General features: G+C 37.2%; 1 protein-coding gene across 5 annotated transcripts in view; it reads left to right on the forward strand.

The window, feature by feature from the left end:
* LYST (lysosomal trafficking regulator) overlaps positions 1–19542 on the forward strand; it is a 90827-nt gene that overhangs the window by 66921 nt on the left and 4364 nt on the right. For all 5 annotated transcript variants that reach the window (XM_064509233.1, XM_064509234.1, XM_064509232.1 and 2 more), the window contains 19 exons: positions 577–753; positions 1240–1316; positions 2204–2392; positions 3182–3327; positions 3441–3537; positions 4254–4315; positions 4765–4820; positions 5869–6021; positions 6355–6599; positions 7356–7422; positions 9054–9210; positions 9596–9736; positions 10138–10355; positions 11768–11998; positions 13502–13691; positions 14547–14683; positions 15489–15587; positions 18843–18982; positions 19267–19364. In XM_064509233.1, the coding sequence (XP_064365303.1) occupies positions 577–753; positions 1240–1316; positions 2204–2392; positions 3182–3327; positions 3441–3537; positions 4254–4315; positions 4765–4820; positions 5869–6021; positions 6355–6599; positions 7356–7422; positions 9054–9210; positions 9596–9736; positions 10138–10355; positions 11768–11998; positions 13502–13691; positions 14547–14683; positions 15489–15587; positions 18843–18982; positions 19267–19364 (2680 nt within the window). The remainder of the gene's footprint in view (positions 1–576; positions 754–1239; positions 1317–2203; positions 2393–3181; positions 3328–3440; positions 3538–4253; positions 4316–4764; positions 4821–5868; positions 6022–6354; positions 6600–7355; positions 7423–9053; positions 9211–9595; positions 9737–10137; positions 10356–11767; positions 11999–13501; positions 13692–14546; positions 14684–15488; positions 15588–18842; positions 18983–19266; positions 19365–19542) is intronic.

The following is a 19542-nucleotide window of genomic DNA, read 5'->3' on the forward strand; positions in this document are numbered from 1 at the left end:
GACACTTCAGCATTTCTGATCACATATGCATTACTCAACTGGGTAACACCTTCATTGGTAAGGAAAGAACAGATATACCAGCAGTGGCTTCTTTTGGGGAGTGTCATGTTGAGTGTCTTCATTGCCTATGTCTGCTTAACTTTAGTAATCTCTCTCAATTCAAATTTTGTTAACTGAACAAGGGACAAGCATTTCAGGCAGGCAAAATTAGGGGCCTCTGGCACATGCTTCCTGAAGTATAAGCAAGGCTGTAGAAGGAGCTGAGTTAACTGTGTTTGAAAAGGAAACTTAACATTGCTGTAAGCCACTGAAAAGTAACAAGATGTTGGGAAAAACTTTTATCATGTGGAGGATTAAATTCAGCAGGCTCTTTCTCTCCTAATTTTAGAAAAGTTTGCCTTCAGATTTCAAACCAGCCATTTTTTTTAAATCACAGGAAAAATTGGAAGAAATGTGTCCAGGCCGATTAGAAAAGACATTAAAGATTAGGGGGGGAGGGAATGCTCAGTATTGTATTGTAGAAATGAATGACTATACCCTTTTCTCTTTCCCTTTTTCCTTCTGTTCATCTTCTAGCATGGACCTAAATTAGTGCTCTATTTACATGAGTTAATGTACAATCACAAGGATGAAATGACCAAAGAAGAACAAATAGCAGCAGGAGATTTTATGAATGCATTAAAATGTTGTGGCTATAAATGCATCCCCCTGAACCCACCACCAAAACCAGACCTAATGAAAGCTTTGAAAGAGGTTTGTGAATAAAAATATTACTTCAAAAATCGGATATATTTCAGATAATTGTATCTGTTACATGGGGATAGATTCTTCTCCGAAGGCAGTAGCTTTGTTTTGACTTGAGCATGGCTCGTTGTTTTTTGTGATTCTCTTTTGGTTTGAAATGTGTTACACATGCTTAACACTTCACAACAAGCTCAAATGTTAACGCTTTTTTGTTAAGTATGTGACTTTACCAAAGCAAAGTTGATAGTTCAGAATAAGCTTTCATTGGAACTTTCATTGTCAGAACAAAATAAATTTTTATGGTTTCTTGCAAAAATATAAAATTGCATCAAAATGTATTAGAGTAACTGAAACGGACTTGATGGTTTTAAATGCTGAGATGATATCAGTGAATGATAGTTTTCTCAGTTCTCCTTTTTTAAATTGCTGTAACCTTTAGCCTCTGCTTCCTTATTACTTCCAGCTTAGGAAAAAAAAACAGTAACTTTTTTTTAGGATCAGAAGAAATACGAGATGGAAGAGGGTGTGAACAAAGCTGCTTGGGAGAAGACTATGGCTCATAATCAGCAAAAGTAAGTGCTTGCCTAAAGATGCTGCAAGAACTTTGAAAGAATGTTGTCTGTTCAGCACACCCCACTGCAAAGTTGCCTGCGTGTTTCTTAAACACTTCTTTCAAATTAACAGCAGTGTTAGCTTTCAGATATTTATTATACTGTTATGAAAACATCTTGATTGCAGATATGTGCATTTTGATAGGTTGCATAATGAATGGTATTGTATCAACTTCAGAATACTGAATCATTTTTTTGCATCTGTTTGGTATTTCACCCTTAGACTTACAACTGTTTTATCTTTCCAGTCAGTTTTCCTGTTGCTGTGATCTGTGCAATTAAATGTAAGGCAAATGTCTCTGCAACTAACTGATCTACTATGAATGCGATAGTTATATGTATCAAAGTACTTGCTGACACTTTCGTGAGCTCTGTATGCTGCTGCTACTTGATTTAATTTCACCATATAATCAAATCTGTGAGAGGCGCACACACACATGTGCCTCAATGCAGGCATCTGCAATGGCTGCAAAAGTCAGCTTAGTCAGTCTTGTCCAAAAAAGTGACAAGACTTTACTATTTTGAATAACTTAAATTTGAGCAGTCCTGAATTACTGTTCTTACTTCAGAGTTTTAATGGAATGAGTACACACTAATTATTAATGCCTATTAATGTTTAGTCTTCAATCTTCTGATTGGTTTGACACTTCTTTGGTTGCAGTTAATAATTTTTTTTCGATGTCAGGAAACAAAGATATTAATGACTCATGAAAACATGAATGTAGGTCAAGTTGCTGTGAATATGCTATAACAAGAACTGGGGTGTCTTCCCTTCCCTTTTCAGTGTGCTGACTTGGCATTTTAAAATACAGCTTTTTCTTTCTTTCTTGCTCCCACCACCTCCTCAGTCTCTTTCAACGTCTGGATACAAAATCAAAAGATATTTCCAAAACAGCTGGAGACATCACACAGGCTGTCTCTCTCTCACAAGGGATGGAAAGAAAGAAAGTGATCCAGCACATCAGGGGGATGTATAAGGCAGAGCTAAGTGCCAGCAGACACTGGCAGGAACTTGTTCAGCAGCTTACCCATGATCGGTAAGTTATTCATTGTAGACCTGTACTACAGCACTCTAGCTGATATTTGCTTAGCATTCAAGTTAGAAGCACTTAAAGTGCCAGATGAAATGTGAAATTAGAATGACTGACTTTTGTTAATCATCAGACTGCTCAAGACTGGTAAAATACTTTATTTATTCTCCCTATTTTTTAGGGTGGGCAGCCAAGTGGTATTTCTGTCTCATTTAGACATTTTTTTTTGTCAAATATGTTTCAATGTGCATAATAGAATGAAGTGTATAGCATAAAGTTTTAATAGCTTGCATTGCATTGAATTACTTTTTTTGCTAGTCATTCACTATGATAGTGGCTTGGAGATACCAGGTTCACTTAGCTGCACAGAGCAAAAGATATTAAGTCTCATCAAAAAGTTTTGACCAGGAACTAAACAGTAGTTTTACCACTGCAGAACTCGCATATAGGTCATGTTTGCAGCAGTTGAGCATTAGGTCATCTTTGAGCGGTTGATATATCTTAATGTTGTACTGGACACTTTGTATCTCTGCCTTCATAGGCATTAGTAACTTGAGTTTTACAGTAAGTAGTTCATAAGTAGTTGGTCAGTGGGATGGTTCAAGAAGATAAAGAACTGCAGAATTCAGGTGTATGAGCTGTTTGTTTGTTTATTCCAGAAATAATTGCTTAGTGTAGTACTGCGGAACTTCTGCCTTTCTACCATTTAAAGAAAAACGGAACAAGTAAGTATATATACTGTCTCTTTTGCAAAATTCTAACATACTCTGATTTTTTTTTTTTTTTTTTTTTAAGAGCACTTTGGTATGACCCAGTCTATTACCCAACTTCTTGGCAACTGGATCCAACAGAGGGCCCAAATAGAGAGAGGCGACGACTGCAGAGGTGCTACTTAACTATACCAAATAAGTACCTTCTCCCAGATAGGCAGAAAGAGGAAGGTAATTATAGCAAGATTATTAATTGTTACTAATTGTTGCAAGAGTATATCTGAGCTGTCATGAATACTAGTTTCTTAATATTTAAATGTTTGTGGTTTTTTCCCTCTTAATAGGCATGATCAAACCTCCCTTATCTTATCTATTTGAAGACAAAACGTATTCTTCTCACTCTTCTACTGTAAAAGACAAAGCAGCAAGTGAACATATAAGGTAGGCTTTGGGTAAGATCTACCTCCCTTCTCCTTCCCCCATTCCAAAGGAACAGTCCTTGTGGTGTTTCTTTTTTTTTGTTGTTTTTGTTCTTCTTCCCCCTAAATAAATATTTTAAGAGTGAGATAAAGGAGACAGATGTTAAACACTGTAGGCTTTATTGCTACACTCAGAAGCAAAAGATGTAAGTTACCAAGGTGTGGGTTTTCTGACTCTTACACAGTATCTCTGCATCTTCAAAATCAGTAGAAGCAAATATCTGGTGTGATATGGCATGGGACTTCTATGGGATAATATAGTGGAGTTTTGTTACTTACTTGTCACTTGTATCCAGGACAGGCATTGCAATGTGGTCTAGTAGGTCTCTCCAGCAGTGTTCAAAAGCAAATATACTTTTATCCTTCAGGCTTTTTATAATCTATGTTAAACAGCGCTCCAGTTATGTCAATTTACCATCTACTACAGGCACTAACTCTGCCTAAAATAACAGCAGAGAACATAGAAAGCAGTAGACTAAAAACAAATACACTTGTGTGCAAGTCTAGAAAGTTGAGAATCTATTTTCCTTCCCCTTTTGGGATTTGAACTGTTAGGGTATGGAGTTCAGAAGTCTGTCTTTGGCTTTAGCCTTTGAGACGGTTAGCTTTAGCTATGTGTGTTGGGGGTGGGGGGTGGGAAATGCATGAACCAGCAAGCAACTCTAGACTTTGTTTCAGAGTTAATCGAAGATGTATCAGTGTAGCACCTTCTAGAGAGACTGCTGGTGAACTGTTGCTAGGTAAGTAGAGTTTTCAGTCTTTGTAAGTATCTTTTTTTTTTTTTTTCCCTGCTCTGTTTTGTATACAGACTTGGCTGTTTGTGGTGTGTAGGTGTGGGATTTTTCCTTTTTTCTTTCCAAAAGAGAAACATAATTGTCATGAACATGTTAAGAGGAAAGTTACTGCTAAGTAATTGAACTGTTGCTGGACTTATCAAGAATTATATCCTTTAGATCAGTTCTGCCTTTAGCTGCTGCTTGCATGTGTGCTCTTTGGCCTGTAGTTAGGTTTAAAGCTATAGATGGCCTAAATACATGGAATGAAAAATTCTATTTCTGTCAAGTATGGTCTTGTCCACGTACTATTCATAGCACTGTTAAAACCTGGACAGTGAATGTTTGTATAGAATTAAGATACAATATACAAACAGTGATTTCGTATAGCTCTTTGCCGCTTTTTTTTCCCTCAGGAAAGTGTGGCATGTATTTTGTTGAAGACAATGCTTCAGACACTGTTGAAAATTCTGTGAGTATATTGTGTAGACTTAACTCTTCCAGTCTGTGACCGAGCCTAGCTTTTGTCTACTGCTACTGAGACTGCCATAGCACTAGTCAGAGATCTCTGGACAGGGCGAGCCAAACTGATTAATTTGGGTTTAGTGTTGCCCCTGTTGGACCTGGCTGTGGAGTCAATGATACCAGCATGCACAGAAACAAGAAGGGAAGATTCTGCAATATGGGACTGGAAAGGAGTGAGGAGGGGGTGATGCGGGGAGTCTTCTGGACATTGTTGTCAATTACTCCGGAGTTTGTTAGCTTGGATGGAGTGTAATACAAGTGTACAGAGCTTGCTCAGCCTGGTATCTGAAATAGTCTTACTGGAAGCTGGAGTACCAGGAAGTACAGTGCAGAGACTCTCAAATGTATAAATTCTGCTGTACTCTACAGGATCACTGTTACCTGGATTTTCTGTTATATAGGATGCTGTAGCTTCCCTCTTAACCTATGGGGAGAGGGCTTTTTTATTGGAACTGACTTAATCTTTTTCTGAGATGCAAAGGCTCTGATACTTTTTAAAAGTTTGGATATAACCTTAAATTAAGCAATGAATTATACTTCTGAAAGTCTTAAAATAGTTCTGGGAAACTCCTATAGAGCTCCTCTGTGCATCCACTGAACACACAGCTGCTGCAGTTCAAAACATTACCAGCTGTTTTGCTGCTGTATCCTTAATAGAGCTGGCAGGATGGAATTCATGCCAAAACTTTGCTCGCTCCAGTTGTCTGTCCAGTATGTTATCTTAAGTGCCAGCGAAGGTGTGTTTGTGCTAGAGTGCTGGGATAGGGAGCTGCAGTGGCTGAGGTATGGCATTCATGCTGCTCTGCCCACTGCCTTAAGTACAGTGGCGGTTGGGAAATGTACACAAAGGCACAATGTCTTAAAGCATTACAGCAAAATTATCCAGCTCTGCCTTAAGATATGCTGTATAGCTATAAACTGGTCCCACTGAAGAGGGGTTTCCTGTTTAGAAAAGCTGCTGTTTAAAATATTTTTTTCAATTGCACATTTCTCAGAGTTTTCATGGAGAAACTGAACCAGCATCCTTTTCTTGGACCTATGAGGAAATTAAAGAAGTTCATAAGCGCTGGTGGCAACTAAGAGACAATGCTGTGGAAATATTTCTAACAAATGGCAGAACCTTACTCTTGGCTCTTGATAATACAAAGGTAATGTGGCACTGGTTGTATAGTAATAATCAAAACATTTTGCTATTTCTTCATAATATATACATTCATGCATTAGTTTTTAAGGGGATCTGTTGCATGGACTAATATTAAATTCTGCTTAATACCATTGACAAAGCTATGCTCAGCCAGGCATCTAGACAAACACAATCACGTAAAATAAATCTCTGATGTATTAAGATGTTTGAAAAACTTAGTAATACTGAGCATTATTCCATTACAGCAGATCTCTGGAAATTTGTAAATGAGAACTTACTGAGTCTGGTGGTTTGAAGCTTTTTAAATTATGATTTAATCTGTGGTATTTTCTTTTAGGTCCGTGATGATGTGTACCACAACATCTTAACTAACAATTTGCCTAACCTTTTGGAATATGGAAACATTACTGCTTTGACCCACCTATGGTGCACAGGACAGATTACTAACTTTGAATACCTGACTCATTTAAACAAACATGCGGGCCGTTCCTTCAATGATCTCATGCAATATCCAGTATTTCCCTTTATACTTTCTGACTACACCAATGAAACACTGGACCTAAATGATCCATCAGTATATAGGTAATATAAAAAGTTTGGAACTGGTTATTTCTAAATAATTGAATTGGTTATTTCAGCATAGCTGTTTAACTTTAGTACTAAACCGTGCACATGGATGAATGGAACTATTGAAGAATGAGCCTTATCCATAGTAACTTGGGCTTTCTACAATAAGTGGGTTCTTTGCCTAGAACATTTAAATGAAATGACAAGAAATATGAGTATGTAACAGGATTTTATGGATCTGACTTGTCATCTACTGTCTTGAACATCATGATAAGCATGGTCCACTGATTTAAATAGAGGCTGTATGTTTAAATTCGTATGACTAAAGACTTCTGAGCAAATTAGTGAAAGTTAAATAGAAAAGGAAATAATATTGTAAATGATTTCGCCAGTTACAAAATCATATTGCCTTAACTGTAATAGAACTAAGTAAGCTGTCCCAGCCTAATAAATTGTTGTTAAGCTGATTTAACATTGGTGGTATAAAGCCTCTGTTTTTAAGTGATGCCCCTGATTTGAAAAAGAAGCACTTCAAGTGCACTTGCTTGTCTGTTACTTTGCTATGGGTAGCCTGTGGATCTGAGTTTGCTTTTAGCACTAACTTAATGTGGCCTTTTTATTCTCTAAACTCTTTCATAAAGTGGTGTTTTTAAGTTTTGCTCTTGTCCTTTTCATGTTACTAAAGGCATTATTCTTAGTAATGCATTATTAAATGGTGTGAATCAACATCATGATAAAAATGACAAGATGGTAGTACTATTTATATTACAGAAATCTGGTGAAACCAATAGCTGTGCAGTCTAAAGAAAAGGAGGATCGTTATGTGGATACTTACAAGGTAATTAAGATAATTTTGGATTTAGTCTTTCCTATGTGTGTGTATATATATTTTCCAGTGTGTGTGCGTGCAAAATTAAAATGATATGGAGTCTTTGTATTTTAACATGCCTTAATAAACAAAACACAAATCCAGTATTTTATATCTATGGAACTCTCATTTCCAATGTGTTCTGTTTTCTGAGAACTGTTTTACAACATGTTTGGAACCTGTGATTGTCTGTTCCTGTACCTGAAGTCATAAATCAGTGTGATCTTTACATGTGATTCTGCTTAGGAGGTTAAGTTGGCATCTTCTTACATATGAACATATATTTTAAGATCCCTAAAGATCAGGGAGAGAATTTATTGCTGTTGATTTAAAATGATTGCAATAAAACCTGTGGCTAATCTTCCTAGAGGGTAACAGAAAAGCTATGTTTTCCTTCAAATGCTCTGTTGTTTAACAAAGTTTGGAGACCTTGTTTTTCTTATAAACCAAGTGCTGGTGTTTTGTGTTTGGGGGTGGGGGTGTGTGTGTGGGTATTTTTGGGGGTGGGGTTTTTTTGTTTGGGGGCTTTTGGGGGGGTGGTTTTTTGGGGGTTAGGGGGTGCTTTTTTAGTGTCTTTGTGTGTTTGTTGTTTTGTTTGGTTTTTTTAGAGTTTTGACTTGTTTATGTAGGGCAGAAATAATGTGATGCCCTGCTATGGTTACAGCACTTTCTTTACTGTTTTTTTGGATTGTACTTTGAGGATAAACACTTCCTATTCCTGATTCCTTTTAAAATCTGTAGGAAATGACATACTAGGGCTGGAAAGCATCTCTAGTTGGACCTTCAAATTTACATCTATATCATGGCCTGGGGTATTTATTGTCTGTGTGTGTGTCTGTGTGTGTATATATATATATATATATTCCTCCATTTAGTATTGAAAAGCCTGTATAACGAGTCATGGGTGTTAGAAAACAAGAAAAATAATATAGAAGTAATAAATACTGGAAAGCAGGTCATTTGAATTGACTTGAAATGTGTTTAGATGCCTAGCTAGATTGCAAGTGTCTAAGGACTTGAGTAACCACTTTTTAAAATAAATATTTGATCCTAAATTACTTTTGAAGTTATCTTCCTTTAAAGGTAAGTTTTACTCCTAAACTTAGGAAAGCTCTTATTTTTCTTGTTGCTGGAATGCAGAGACTAGGATCTTATTATTTTTCTAGTGCCAGCATAGCATTTTTCTAGCTTCTGTAAGTGCCAAACTGGTCTATGTGATGTGAAGTAACAGTCCAGCTGAATGCATGCGCAGCTGAGTTGAGCTTCAAGTGTAGATTTAGAATTACATTTTTCTCTTTAGAAGAGCATGCCTAATATTTTGAATAGACATTCAGAACAGTTGCTAGAATAGTATTGAATGGCATATTATAGGTGGTGAAACTGAATAGGTACTTCAAAAAGTTGTATCTTGTAGCAGGTTTTGAAGGTGGGAGCCTTTTTTAAATAAAGATGTGATAGTCTCAGTATATCTCAGTTTGAGGAGCTGAAGTGTTGGAACATTATGTAAGTGATCTCAGCATTTTATGTCTGATAAACTTCAACACAGACAACTTGACTTTGTTAAGTAGCAGACTGACGTTTTTTTCCTACTGTTTTTCTAGTATTTGGAAGAGGAGTACCGTAAAGGAGCACGAGAGGATGATCCAATGCCCCCTGTACAGCCTTATCACTATGGATCTCATTACTCCAACAGTGGAACTGTGCTTCATTTCCTGGTTAGGCTGCCACCTTTCACTAAAATGTTTTTAGCCTATCAAGGTAAGATTACTTTTGTTTGCACTTGCCTTTCCTATCTGGATCTAGTCTCAATGACCCAGGAATGCCCTACGTTGCTTTGTTTCAAAATAGTTTATCAATTCCAAATTGCTGAGTTCAGTAAACTTAAATTTGGTGTGTTTTCACAATGGATCCACTCTAAAATTATAAAGCTAAACCACAAACCTGTACATTTTAGTGTATATTTAGAATGAAAAACTGACCTATATTTAAGTTTCAGTCCATGTGTAACACCTATTAATTGAGATAAAAGAATTCTAAATGTTCTCAGCTAACTGGTGAGCAGTTAACTACTTGAAGTTGCAGGTGTGCAACTGATACTGTGTCTGTCATTGATGTAACAAATTCAGTTTGGATTTCTTTACAGATCAAAGTTTTGACATCCCAGACAGAACTTTTCACTCTACCAACACAACCTGGCGCCTCTCTTCCTATGAATCAATGACTGATGTAAAGGAGCTTATTCCAGAATTTTTCTACCTTCCAGACTTTCTAGTTAACAGAGAAGGTATACTAAGAGGATACCAAAACTATATACCAAAAACAGTTTTAGCATTCGGACCATGGGTTGAAACTGAGAACATTTATATCCCTTGATTAAATAGGTTAAGCAGCAGATGTGTGGGGAAATCTGGCATGAATTTTTGGGTTATGCTGCAAAAGCTGTTATGCAGGGCTTAGGAAATTTCCTGTGGCTGATTCTGTGTTTTAATGAATATGAAAGTGCTTCAGAGTGTGTGTGTGTGTGTGTGTGTGTGTGTGTGTGTGAGAGAGAGAGAGAGACTTTCTAATGGAACTACTTCGATTAGCACTCATTGAGGCTAATCGTTAGCATTCACAGAACCCTATAAAGACCTTTCTGAAGTCACTGTAAACCAAAATGTTGAAATGCTTACTCCCCATTTCTAGGTTTTGATTTCGGAGTGCGCCAAAACGGTGACAGAGTTAACCATGTCAATCTTCCACCTTGGGCTCGTAATGATCCTCGTCTATTCATCTTGATTCATCGTCAGGCTTTGGAGTCTGACCATGTTTCCCAGACAATCTGTCACTGGATTGACTTGGTGTTTGGTTATAAGCAAAAAGGCAAGGCCTCTGTTCAGGCTATTAATGTCTTTCATCCTGCAGTAAGTACTTGTCAAACAGCATATTTGTTCATTGTGCACTGTAACTTAATGGGGAAAAAGCACAGCCTGATTTACTTCGAAAATATCCAGCATGGAGCAATTTCCTTGCTCATGAAGTGTTGAAGAAGAAGGAAATGCTTTAAGCATTTCAAGGCATAACTGATAAGATCCTAGGGTTTGATGTGCTACATAGTGAATCTGCATTAATTCTTCTCGTCCGGATATAGGCAGGGTACGATCATATGTGTGTTTTGTGGGGTGGGGTGTTTTTTTTTGTTTTGCCTTCTGAATAGCTGGTTGTTTGTAATGGTGTATAGGAATTGTGTGTGTGTACGTGTGTCTCTCTCCCTGTATACACCTATGTCCATATAGCTGCTTTCTCCTCATCCAAAAAGCCTTTCATTTTGGAAGATTCTGCTGCAGCTTTTGATAAAGTTAGAATAGTTCAGTTTGCATTGAGTTCAGTATTTGTATTTTCTTCATGTTCACCTTTGTGTTTTGTCCATCTAGTAAGTATTTTTCTCTTTCAGTAAATTTAATTTTCAGATTAGGAAAGTAATTCTTCTTTGATGTAAAGATTTTCAGAATGTCACTATTCACTTAATTATAACACTTCAGATCTTGGATTGTATTATTTAATAAGCTAAATTCTTACTATCACAAAGTCTGCTCAGCCAGGCAGTCCTGGTTTCAAAAGCATGTATTTCCTGTGTGTTTAGCAAGCTCCATGTAGTTGTTGAGGAGCTAATGGCAGTCATGTTTGATAGTGGTGGCTTTTTTCTTTTCAAGTAGCCATCCAAATGTCTTCCTTTCCTTCCCTACCCACCCCAAGTATTTATTAGGTTACTACCTGGAACTTCAAATACTAAGCTTTTGTGAATGTGTTCGTTGTTTTTTGAAGTGAAAAGTCAAGGCCTTTGTCAGTGTGACTGAGGAAAAGGATGTGGTATGCAACTAGAGAAGTGTAGTTAGTTTTCACTATGAGAAGTTAGAAGAAAAAAATTTCCATTCCTAAAATATGGAAGCTCTTCCCACCCCACCCCTCCTAAACTGAAGTTTTAAAGTTTTTCTGTAAATCCTTTTAATTAATGTATTATCAGAAGCCTTTTTTTTTTTTTTTTTTTTTTTTTTTTTTTAAACCTCTTTGACAGGAATTAGTCAAGGAGTACATGTAGGAGCAGCTAAGATGATAAATCTGGTGGTAGTTAGCTCCATCAAAGTGGTGAAAAGTTTGCTGTTTTCAGTTGCTCTTTAATTGGTACAGCCATTGCTGGATGGCTTCTGGCAAGAGTCTTAACAACAACAGAAAAATCTGAAGAGTCTTGCTCTAAACTTGTGTATATATGTTTAGAAATCTTTCTCAAAAATCAATTGCACAAGCTTATTCCTGCCTTTTCCCCCCTGCTGTCTAGACCTATTTTGGGATGGATGTTTCTGCTGTTGAAGATCCTGTTCAGAGAAGAGCCCTTGAAACAATGATAAAAACATATGGACAAACGCCTCGCCAGCTGTTCCATGCAGCACATGTTAGCAGACCTGGATCCAGGCTCATCATAGAAGGAGAACTTCCTGCTGCCATGGGATTATTAGTGCAGTTTGCTTTCAGAGAAACCAGGGAGCACACTAAAGAAATAGTATATCCAGTATGTCATTTTGATTCACAAGATGGTTCAATTAATGATCACAGTATGTGATCATTGTACCTTTATGTTTACATCTGAATAATTGAAAATAACATTTATGCTTTTTTACTCTTTTAGTGAAAGTTATTGGCATTGTATCCTCTTAGTGCTCCAGGCTCTTTTCCCCATTACCTGGAGGGCCTGAACTTCCTAGAGGAGCTATCCAGCAGACTGTTTGACCTTAGCACGAGGGACGAGACTGATGGTTCATCCCTCCCTTCCTCTTAGTACAGCAAAAGAGAAATGTGGTTTTGCACCTCCTCACTGCATACCTTCATTACCCCAGCATCCAGTAGACTCACGTATAACTGTCACTGCAGGCTTAAGCTCTTTGGGAATGGTTATACATGGTATGTTACTCTAGACAAGGGGTTCCAGAGGTTCTGCTTCATGCCTTTTGCAGAAACTGCCTACAGAAGAATAGACTTTCTCATTATCTATAATTTGCCTGGCATATGAGGATTTGTATGTGGGGCCTTAATTCTTAAGTTGTTAGTGCTTTCAGCACTTCCTCACTAACATTCTTCTTGTCACTAAACCCTGGAACAATTCATAGAAGATGAGTAATCTGACTTACATGTGCATTTGCACTTAAATGTGGATATTTTCTCATTCAGTTGAACAAGATACCTGAAGTTCTTTGGCTTTAGCTTAATGTGTATACATCTAAGTGTCTTAATCAAAATTACTCTCCTGGTTTCTTGGATCTAATAAAAAGTGCCTAGTAATTCAGGACCTCAAAGGGTGCTTGTGACCCAGAGAACCCAGGAACTAATACCTAAATCAGTAGTTCATCTGACTTTCTGTTGTCATTGCTAGAAGGTTTCAGTGACTGTTCCTTAAACTGCAACTTACTGACAAAATTGTACTGTAAAGAAAATATATGAAATCAGTGAAGTGCTAGTGAAAATTATTTTTATGCATTTGTGATATATTGATGTCATAAAATAAAACAGATCTGAATTCATCTTGGTTAAAGCAAATAGTTGGGAGCACTTCACTTGGCTGGTTTTATGCCTTCAGTGATGAATTCTGTGTTCTGTCTACAAACCTATGGTAGACAAACATATACTGTGATTCTTTCCACCCCCAACATCTGTGTCTGTAAGACAGTTCCACTTCCTTTACTTCAGACACTTTTTTTTTTTTTCCTCTGAAGTCCAGTGAGAAACTGGATTCTTGGATGTGGAGAAATCAGAACTTATCACTGCACTACCTGCATTGTTAGTTTTCTATCTCAGCCCTTATATAACTGCCAGAACTCACTTAAAACTAAGTTTAGCTGATGATGCTACAAAGCTTTATACCTGTCTTTGTAGTATTTTAGAATACTTCAGTAATCCTTACCTGCTGGTTTTTATGAGAATTTAATATGAATAATTCTGCTTCCATCCTAATGAAATAACTCTTTTCTGAAAAGTTTTTACCTGCTTTTAATGTGAACCTTATTTGTGTTTGTTTCAGAGTCCGTTACCATGGATAAAAGGCTTGAAGTGGGGAGAATACGTTGGTTCCCCGAGTGCTCCAGATCCCGTTGTTTGCTTTAGCCAACCACACGGAGAAAGATTTGGCTCTCTGCAGGCCTTGCCGACCAAAGCTATCTGTGGTTTGTCCCACAAGTTTTGCCTTTTGATGATATATAGCAAGGAGCAAGGTATGAGCACTTTGGCTTTGTATTCGCCACAAAAATTAACAATAAAAAATGTAAATCTAATGCTACTGTTATTCTCCAGCAAACTTCCTAGATTTATTCCGTTTAGCCAACAATTGTGAACAGCTCTTACATGTGTAATATTTTTCCTGGATGAGTGGATTCAACTTTTGCTTTTTCAAGACTATCTAGAGGCATCCAGTAATTTGGTATTTTTCTTTAAAATAACTTACACTGCCAGCAGATTCAGTCTAGAGAGAACAAAAATAGGTGAAGAGTGCTGCAGCAGAAAGGCAAATTAAAGGAGCAGTTTTTGGAGACATAGAGTGAGGAAAGTGATCAGTTAAAATTAGAGGGAAAGGATCTTCTGCTTTCAGATAAACTCCTTGGAGGGATTCTCTATTAATAAAGTATAAATAGGTCTTCATAACTCCCCCCCATTTAAAACAAGTGATACTGAAGGTCTTAAAACTAAGTGTTCCATTGAAGGCTTTACATTCAGTCCTCAAAAATAAGTAACATTCTCCTTCAGAAGTTATAAATAATCACCTCCCTAGCTGGTGGAAAAGTATTGTCAACCTCTTCCCCTTTTTTCCTCTCCCTCGAGAGGCAACATTTCTTTCTCTATGTTTCAAATTGTGTAAACATTCACTGGTCTCTAAAACCATACCTGTCTCTGAAAACTGTGCTCATTTTTGGTACCCTACAGGTGAAACCACAGCCTAACAGAAAATGTCCCTTTGAATTCTTGGTTGTTGTATCCTAGCTTGTAGTAAAACATGGACCCTGGATTTTTATTATTGACTGTCAGTGATCAACTTTTTGGTTGCATATGTGACTTTTTATGCCTTCCCTCAGGTGTGAGAAGCATGCACAGCACTGATATTCAGTGGTCAGCTATCTTGAGCTGGGGATATGCTGATAATATTTTAAGACTGAAGAGCAAGCAAAGTGAGCCTCCAGTAAATTTTATACAGAGCTCACAGTTCCATCAGGTAAGAATCTTAGTCTTTTGGTTTTCAATTTAATATTGCTAGTTTAATCACGTGGTGAATTGATTTGGTAGTAGTAATTTTTGTTTTCATTCTTGCAAAGCCTGTGACCAACAAATCTTATTTTGGGGGATGAGCATCCAAAGACAACTTCAGATTTAAAGCACTGGATAACTCGATATTCTGTTTCAGTCTCCTTCTTTGGAATGTGTCCCTCATACCTGCAGTATATCTTTCTCTGGGATGTGTTATTGCACTAAACAAAGGTCCCTTTTGAATGCATTTGACTTTTTTTCATAGCTTTTCCCTCCTATGGAAAAATTTGTGTGAACTTACAAAAATTAAGCTCTAGACCAAGAAGAATGAAAATGGGGAAAAATTATAGATGCTTTGTTAGATGCAGAACTCCACTATAGGTTAGGCTTCTCCTGAGAGAGCTTGCTTAGACTGCTGGAGAACTGTATGTCTTTAGTATGTTCAAGTGGCTGGTGAGGTCTCTACTGAAAAGATTCTGGCTTGTAGTGTGGCTGTAGGGTTAGATTTAGAAGTCTACAGTAACTCACTCCCCTCTGGCTGTAAATTCTGGGCTGCGCAGAACTTCCCTCTTTGAGTCATAGCAAATATGACCTACACCAGGTATATTTTAACACTTGGATTTCTTTTTTAGCTTAGATATTTTACATGGCTTTTCTTAGGATGCAGAGAAAACAGTGAAAAACAGCTTGACCAAATGCTACAGCATAATGAAAACAGCAGTTAGAATAGCTTCTATTTTAATTTTTTTCTGGCTTTGTTTTGTCTTTTCAAGGTAACAAGTTGTGCTTGGGTGCCAGACAGTTGCCAGCTTTTTACAGGTAGTAAATCCGGTGTCATCACAGCATATATGAACAGATTCACAAGCAATATGGTAAGTACCATCAGGCAGAATTTATATTTAAGGATCAAGTTATGTTCATTATTGCTGTCATTTTGTTTTTAACAAGGAAAGTAAGAGAAGGGAGAATTTGTATTCATGACTCTTCTTAAAAAGATCAAGTACTTGTTAAGTATTTATTTCTGAACGATGCTCTCGGATTGTTAGATTTACCTCAGCATGTATATTTGAGTGGGAGTAATATTTTCCTGTTCATGTACAGCTAGTGTTTAGTTAACCCTCATCTACACACAGAACTGACTACACATAAAGCTATGCGCTCAGGCTAGGATTTGGAACTCAAGCTCTCTCTGGCAAAATGAAGCTCCCTATACAAAGGGAGCACCTTTCTATAAAAGAGACAGAGCCTTTCAAAACCTTAATTGAAATTGTGGAACACCTTTTCTCAAAGTAAGCAACATTTCAAATGCCACCTTCAAATACAGAAGTTACTTATGCTGGAGAGAGCCAGGATGAAATCTGTGATAGCATGTATATTAACCACTAAGCCTTTCACTGTATGTCATACTGCTCAAGGGGAAGGGCTGGGAGGAGGGAAGTAAGATGTTATTTGTATCACTTAATACACTAATGGAAGTTGCTGAGGTACTGGTAAAAACTTCCCTGGTGCCATGTGGTAATAAGCATGGTATGAAATAGAACTTGAAATTTATCTTCTGCCTCACTCTGAGAGCTTCTGTCCCAAGTTTTTCCAGCACTAGCCTCTACTACTCTTCGTAATTTTAACTTTGTAACATTCTTGACTAGTCATTTTAGGTATGTCTACAGGATTACCCATAGTAACAACTAAAGTAATTGTTTTCTCAAGTTTAGCTTGATAAAGGTACAGACACCAGCAAACACGCTTGTACTGTTGTGTACTCTTCAGCTACTACAGGGGGCTGGACTAGATGGAACGTTGATATGACCCACTATACCCACTTTCCTTTTTCAACAGTGGCAAACAGAAGATACTTAGATGGAGAAGAGCACAAACACATAATGATCACCTCCGGGGCTTTCCTTCAGTTTTTGGTGATCTGCTTCTCAGATTTTTTGAGCTCAGGAGCTCTGAGTTTAAAAACTAAAGTAGGACTTGAACCCTGAAAGCTTAAGTCAGTTGGCCCTTAAATTAATATATCTTAATTGCTCACCAGAATAATGATCTTGTAAATAACCTGCACTGAGACTTGGATTCCAGTTAAAACTTTTTGAAGTACTAAAATATAAATTCTCTATTCTTTTCTGCAATGATAAAAAGAAACTAGTAATGTGTGCTTATGATTAAGTCCCTCATGTTTCCCAGGAACAAGTGTGTGGGTTTTTTGGTTTTTTTGAGACCATCTCTGCTGAACTCCTCAGCACTGACAGTTTTATATGCCCCAGGCACACGGACCTTGCTGCCAATTTTGTAGCTCCTGCTGTTGAGTCAGTTATCTGAGCCAGGGATGTAGGGAATGTAAACATGCTTCCTAGCATCTGTTCTGCATGTATCTAGTCAGCTGCGCAGTGATAGTGAACAGTCTGTTATAATGAAGTACTTGAAACATGAACATTTTGCTCTGATTCACATTTCTATAAAGTTAACACATAGGTATGTTGTTAATTGGATATGAGAGTCTAAAGAGCCACGCTGTCAGAACTCAAAAATAGCTCCATGTTGTACTTCAAATGGTCTGTTTTCCCTAGCTGTTGCTTAAGATGACTTTAAAAAAACAAATGAAGTACTTTGTGATTGTGATTTATCTTGATAAATAAGCCATACCTTCATGAAAAACTCAGCCAAGTGTTTCGGGTTTTGCCAAGTGACTTATTCCAGCTTTTACAAGACAACCCTAACAGTCAGCAAGTAAGCAGAAAGAGAAGCATTTTAATTTGTTTGAGCGTAAAATGGCGTGGTGATTGTTTAAGGCACCTGAATGCAGAATTTAGCTAATCATTTTGATGAAACCAATAGAAAGAGCCACCGCTTAAAGATGCATAAATGTGTGCTTTTCCACGTCTAGATACTGTTTCAGTGGTCATCATCTAAAAGCAAGCTGAGAAGAAAAAGAGCATGGCATTTTAGGCATGAAGTAATTATTTCATAACTTATTAACTTAAGAATATAGCTTGTGCTAAAATTCTAGCATGTCTTATTTTATATTACAATAACCAAGCGAAGGATCAGTGAACCATTGTGATCAGTGTTAGAGACAAGCTGCTAAAGGCGACTTCTGATTTCAGTTCAGGTATTGAAATGCAGAGCACCAGGCAACCAGATAAAAGGAATGGGAGGAGCACAATAAAAGGGATATCAAAATCAGTTGTTCATGAGAAAATCAGAAGTCTTGACTGTTGCTCTCATAATGAAAAAAGTTTGGGGGTGTGTGTATACATTTTATATATATATATATATATATATTTTTTTTTTTCCCACTTGTTTGTTTCTACTTTCAAGTTTATAGACCTGTTCTATATATCCTGTAACCTCATACAAATATGTGGACAGGGTATTCTGCTGCATGTGAAGAAATACAGCAGAAAAATTCTCCTTTCTTTTACAAAGCTTATTCTGATCTCTGTACAGCAAGTTTTTTTAGTTAAGACAATATTCTGATTAAGCAGCTCTTTCAATTTAGAGCCAGTTTTCAGGAAGTCTGAATCACTTCAAATGACAGAAATTGAATACAGTGTTCAATTTGTGTTCAATGTTCAATTTGCTGCTCTTTTTTTTTCTAGCAATTTCTAGATTATTGGTTTCTTGCATATTTTTCTAGCTTAGCACCAGCTTGAGGAATTCCTAGTAATTTATCATATACAATGCATATTACCTGCTGAGCTGTTTTTTTCCCCCTACACACACACTTTTCCAAGTGCATCTGCTCGATAACTAAAACACTGAGGACTGTCTGTCATTTCTATATCATGTGGAAACAGCAGTCTTGCAGAAAATGAATCGACTAATTTCAAGGTCTGTAGCTGAGGGAGTACAGTACTTTTTTGCAGGTCACACTTCAATTCATTGGACTATGTCAAAATACTTGCTTAGACTAAAGCCCTAGAAGCAAAAATGAATGCTAATAATGATATGTATGGCTTATCACATATAAAGCATTAAACATAATAAAGCATTAACAGCACTGTTAAACTGATCCCATCAAAAGCAATGGGAGTCATCTATGGAAATCCAAGAATGAAACTTGTCCCTTTTCAGAAAGATTTTAACACTTTAGTCCTGAGTTCACATTACATCTTCATGTTTTTCAGCCTTCTGAGATAGAAATGGAGTCACAAGTCCATCTGTACGGTCACACAGCAGAGATAACAAGCTTGTTTGTGTGCAAACCATACAGTATAATGATAAGTGTCAGCAAAGATGGAACCTGCATTATTTGGGATTTGAACAGGTACAAGTGTATACATATAAGTTTTACTATTGGTTAGCTTGTAAATACTGATTTTTAACTTCTTGGAATCTTTACCCTTTGATATTAACAGAACGTGTTCCATGTATATTTTAATGTGAAGCAAAACCTTAGTGTTTTCTTCCCACAAAGTGTACTGGAATTCTAGAATGATCATGAATAATGCTGTTATGCAAAATGTTGCTTGAAATGAAGATAACTCTTAGATATTTGAAGAATCTTTTCTGTGTTTGTCTGAACTCTGGGCTTGTTCTGCTTTTGTTCAGGCTGTGCTATGTCCAGAGCCTGGCCGGACACAAGAGTCCTGTGACTGCAGTTTCAGCTAGTGAAACAACTGGCGATATTGCAACAGTTTGCGATTCAGGTACACTTGAGGGTCAAGAAAAGTTGTCTTGATTTGTAGACCAGATGGATCGTGAGATGTGCCATTACATTGGTAACCAAGTGTGTATTAATCCAAGTATCCGTAAGATCAAATTAGAGTGGGGGAGGGGATGGGGGGGGTTATACAGAAGCATATTAATTTCTCCAGAAATGAGTAG

The sequence above is a fragment of the Dromaius novaehollandiae genome, chromosome 3, assembly GCF_036370855.1.
Source record: "Dromaius novaehollandiae isolate bDroNov1 chromosome 3, bDroNov1.hap1, whole genome shotgun sequence".
Classification (NCBI taxonomy): domain Eukaryota; kingdom Metazoa; phylum Chordata; class Aves; order Casuariiformes; family Dromaiidae; genus Dromaius; species Dromaius novaehollandiae.